General features: G+C 62.6%; 1 protein-coding gene across 5 annotated transcripts in view; it reads right to left on the bottom strand.

Annotated features, from left to right (window-relative positions):
• Positions 1 to 505: 505 nt before the first annotated feature.
• The window catches only part of ARID5A (AT-rich interaction domain 5A), a 5935-nt gene continuing 1919 nt past the window's right edge, over positions 506 to 4521 (bottom strand). The window contains exons 1-5 of one of the 5 annotated variants that reach the window (XM_015570051.1): positions 4396 to 4518; positions 4009 to 4061; positions 3533 to 3630; positions 3104 to 3257; positions 506 to 2107 (exon numbers count right to left, since the gene is read on the bottom strand). In XM_015570051.1, the coding sequence (XP_015425537.1) occupies positions 872 to 2107; positions 3104 to 3257; positions 3533 to 3630; positions 4009 to 4061; positions 4396 to 4450 (1596 nt within the window). In that variant the 5' untranslated portion in view covers positions 4451 to 4518 and the 3' untranslated portion in view covers positions 506 to 871. Of the gene's footprint in view, positions 2108 to 3076; positions 3258 to 3532; positions 3631 to 4008; positions 4062 to 4395; positions 4519 to 4521 lie in introns of those variants that run through there. The other 4 variants (XM_015570047.1, XM_015570048.1, XM_015570050.1 and 1 more) reach the window with 4 other exon arrangements.

Genomic DNA, 4521 nt, shown 5'->3' on the forward strand with positions numbered 1-4521 from the left:
GGGCGGAGAATTGGGACATTTCCCCCTGGAGAGCCTGAGAGTGTTCCCAAGAGCGGTGCCCATCCCCCCCAGCTTCCTCATCACCATCCCTAGCTTGGAGGGCGGGTGCTTCACCTGTGCCATCTGAGCTAGAGTTGGAGGCTGGGCAGGATGGCCTTCAGCCCTGGCAGCCACCCCCTGCTGCCAGACGTGTTGAGTGTGCCCTGTCCGGGTCTGTCATACTCAGTGGTCTTGCGGTCCTGGCCCCGGCCTGCCCACCTGGTAGCTAAGGGGTGGTCACAGTAACTGCCCCTCCCAGGGTCTAAGCACCCCAGAAGGCAGGGTGAGATCCAGTGGAGCTAGGAAAGGCCACCCATTGACCAATCTGAGGCCGGAAGTCAGGGATCTGCTACCCCAGTGTCCCCCTCCCTGCCCAAGATGGGCACTGCCTTCCCACTGGCAGCCCCACCCCAAACACACCCCTGCCTCACCAGCCCTTGAGAAGGTCACACCATCTACGCCTCAGGGCAGTGGATTCACATGGCATTTTATTGGGTTTTCTGTGGGTGTCTGGATGCCTCAAGCTACCAGCTGGCTTCTCAGCCCCTCACCCCGTTCCTGGCCTCCGCTCTGGGGCCCAGCTGGGTGCTGCCAGCCCTGCCCTGCACCAGCTTCTCCTAAGGCCTTCCTACAACTGGACCCCAGCTCCCAGGCTACCAAGACAAACCCCACTGCCACCCTCTGAGCCAGGCTGCCCCCCATGGGCCTGTTCTTGCATTGGGCACAGCCAAGCTCCCCTGAGGAATGGGCTTCCAGCCCAAAGCCCCCCGGCAGTGCCGCCATCTCAGGCTGCATCAGACTCCCCACAGCAGTGCAGAGCGGTGGCTCCAACCTACAGCTTGGTATTAAGGTGGAAAGAGAAGTGGGGTGCTGCATAGGTTGTGGCAGGTGGCACGTGCCATGCCGATGAGGCTGGGCAATGTCTGTGGCGGAGGGTACTGTCGAAGGATGCTGGGGGGAAGTGCATGAGGCCAGCGGCCATGGGCGAGGGGGCTGTAGTGGCCAGGAAGTGAGCCGGGAAGGCTGGGATGACCAGGGGGCTGAAGGGGAACGGAGCCTGGCCCTTTAAGGGGTCCGGGGTGCCAGTGAAGTTCAGTGGGCAGCGCATCATGGTGCCCCTGTAGGCCTCTGGGAGGGCAGGCCCCAGGGCTGGGCCCAGCAAGCAGGAGACGGCCAAGCCAGGCCCCACAGACTTGGCCCCACACTCCTTGGCATCCGCCTCCTTGAGAAAGGGAGGCACTGCCTGCAGTTTTTTGCCACCAGGGACAAAGCCCTCTTCCTCTCGGCTGCGCTTGCCGAGGCCTGAGCTGCCAGGGAACGCGGGCAGGGGCACGGGGCTCTCCGCAGGAAGCTTGGACATGGGGGACACCCAGCAGGCTTTGGGCCTGGGGCAAACGCTGCCTTTTCTGGAGCCCCCTCTGTGGAATGCAGAGGGACGGTTGACATCCCCACCCCACACCAGCGCCGACTCTTTGACTGGCAGCCCCTCCTCTTTGCCAGGGGATTCCCAGAGCACCCCATCTTTGAGATGGGGAAAGAAGTCCCGGGGGTGCTGGCTGATGGGCTTGAGCACCTTGGTGGGGTAGGCATGGAAACAGCCGGTGAAGGTGGGGGCTGGCAGGTGGGGGCCCACCTGAGCCTCCTCCCCGAGGCTGCCACCAGGGCCCTGTGACCCCTCCTGAGGGGCCAGCTGGTGCCTGTGGTTCTCAGGTGACCCTCCTGGGCTCCGGGGACTCTCTGGGGGGCGAGCAGCCGGGGACGCCTGGGGTTCCCCATTCGGGCTACCTGCCCCGTGGCGACAGCTCTCCTCCTGGCACTGCAAGGCTTCTGCCTTGCTCACCTGGGCCAGGAGCTTCTTCTTGGCCAGTGGTGACATGATGCCATGTGTCTCTTTGCAGTAAAAACTGGACAGGAGCCGCTTGTAGGCCTCAGGGCAGCCGCTGGCACCCACGAAGGGCAGAGAGGACCCGGGAGCTGGGTCTGGTTGTTCGGTTCTGTCCTGGGGTGGCTCCTGGCTGGGGGGCCTCACCAGGTCGATGGGGTTGATCTTGGTCCTTCCTGGCATCATCTAAAAGGAGAAAAGGGCAGCCTCAGGCCTGGGCACGTGCCATGCATCCTGCAGGGAAGTGGTGCCAGCAGGGCCCAGGGGCACCCAGCAGCCTCTGTGCACCACTTTTTGTTGTTTTTTATTTATTTATTTTTTAAGTGTTGAAGTTGTGCACTTATCCAGCCACTGAGTAGGCTGGCTAGAACTGACACTAACTCCAAATTACTCTTGCATACACTGTCCCCCCTGCCTGACCATGAGCACAGTCAGGCAAGGTCTACGGTATGCCCTGTTTTTTTAAATCCTTGCCTGTGGATATTTTTTCCATTGATTTTCAGAGAGAGAGGAAGGGAGGGGGAGAGACAGAGAGAGAAACATCAGTGTGAGAGAGACACATGAACTGGTTGCCTCCCGCATGTGCCCCAATCAGGGCCGGGGATCAAGCCTGCAATCGAGGCACGTGCCCTTGACCAGAATCAAACCCGAGACCCTTCATTCCGTGGGCTGACCCTCTAAGCCAGTGATGGCGAACCTTTTGAGCTCGGCGTGTCAGCATTTTGAAAAACCCTAACTTAACTCTGGTGCCGTGTCACACATTCTCTCTCATCGATGTTTCTAATTCTCTATCCTTCTCCCTTCCTCTCTGTAAAAAATCAATAAAATATATTTTAAAAAATGAGTTTGCGTGTCACCTCTGACACGCGTGTCATAGGTTTGCCATCACTGCTCTAAGCACTGAGTCAGACCGGCCAGGGCTCTGCACAACGTTTTCAAAAGGGGCCCAGGTCTCGGGACGGACGGGCTGGCGTCCGGACACAGGGCCGGAGAGTGGAGTCAGACTGGCGGCAGACCCCCCGGGCCTCAAACAGGGAACTTACACCGACAGATGACAGATCGGTGTTCTGGGCAGGGCGCTGTGCGGCCACACCACAGTGAGGGGGAACAGAGGGAGGGGGCATCTGAGAGGCAGGCAGGGAGGCCCTGGCTCACCTGGTGGCTCTGGGGCTCGGGGCTCACCTGGCCCAGCTGCTCCTCCTTGGCCTTCAGCCTCTCGGTGGCCCCGTCGTCCCCTCGAGGCTCCTTGGCCATCTTGTATTGTTTTCTGGGCTTGGAGGGGGGCAGCGGCTTGTCATCCTCCCCCTTCAGGTGCCGCACGTATGGGAGGACCAGCCTGAGGAGGAGCGGCACGTCCACCAGGGGGCCAGGACCGGCAGGCACCCCCTTGCTCCTCCTACAGCCTCGCACACTCTGTGGACAGGGCAGGCTCCCGGGCCACCTCTTCCTGCTTGCCCAGCCGGCCCGGCTCCCCTGAGCAGCAGGGCACCCGTCCCACACCCCCCTGTCATCCTGCCCCACCCCTGTCCACAGTATACTCTCAGGCACTCACTCCTGCACCACACCCCGGGGAGGGCAGGACCCCTGCCCTGGAACTGCCCCCGGCCGCACCTCTCGTAGTGGCGCCTAGTGCACGTGGCCGCACTGGTGCTGCCTGGGCTGCCCCCCAGCTCGTCATACACGTTCTTCCAGAGGCGGCGGCCGGTCACCTGCAAGGGCACCAGGTGAGGCAGGGTGCCCGCTAGCAGTGAGGCCAGGTTGAGGTTATTGGAGGGCCTCATCTGGCGGCAGGCCAGCACCCCCTCCCCCACCCCTGCCACCGGTCTGCTGGCCCAAGCAGCTTTCCGAGCTCGGGGAAGGCAGAACAGATGGGGAAAGAGGAAACTTGCTTTGAGCAGCAAAGTACCAGCAGGCCAGGCAAGCCCTCTCCCTCCCCACTGCATTCAGGGGCGCTGGGAGGGGCAGGACCGGGGCCCCCATCCTCCTGTCTGGAGGCCAGGGCAGCTCCACGGGGCTCTCCTCTTTCCCAGCGCCCCTGGGTGTGGTGGGAGACCAGCCTGCTGAGGGCTCAGGGGTGCCTTCCTTACCATCTCGTAGGCCCCCAGCTTCTCCACGGCCTTGTAGATCTTCCACAGGTTAACTGGGGAAAAGAGAGGGGAGGGCACCGTCAGTCTCTGCCATAGGAGGGCGGCCCGCAGCCCATTCCCGTGGCCTGTCAGGCAGGCACAGAACCAGGGCCACTGCGATGGACAGCAGGCTGGGCGGGCCCTGGGCACTGCTGCCCAGTGGCTGGTGAGGGTGGAGATGCAGCCCCGCCCGTTGCCAGCCCAGCACCGGGAAGGGGGTACCCCTATATGTAACCCTGTGGGCTGGTAGTGTCAGGGTCACCAGAGTGGAGGTGCCTGCCCCAATGCCCTGCCTAGCTGGGGTCCCCTACCGGGCCCCCCCTCCCTGCCTGCACCCCAGGGACGCACTCTGCTTGAAGCCAAGATGGGGCACCCTCTCGATGGGCGTGTGTCGCTCCTTCATGAACTTGTAGAGGCTGACCAGGAAGGCCTGCTCCTCCTCCCGCTCCTGCGCCTCCTCCCGCTCCCCGCCTG

The sequence above is a fragment of the Myotis davidii genome, unplaced genomic scaffold (assembly GCF_000327345.1).
Source record: "Myotis davidii unplaced genomic scaffold, ASM32734v1 scaffold1065, whole genome shotgun sequence".
In the NCBI taxonomy this organism is placed as follows: Eukaryota; Metazoa; Chordata; class Mammalia; order Chiroptera; family Vespertilionidae; genus Myotis; species Myotis davidii.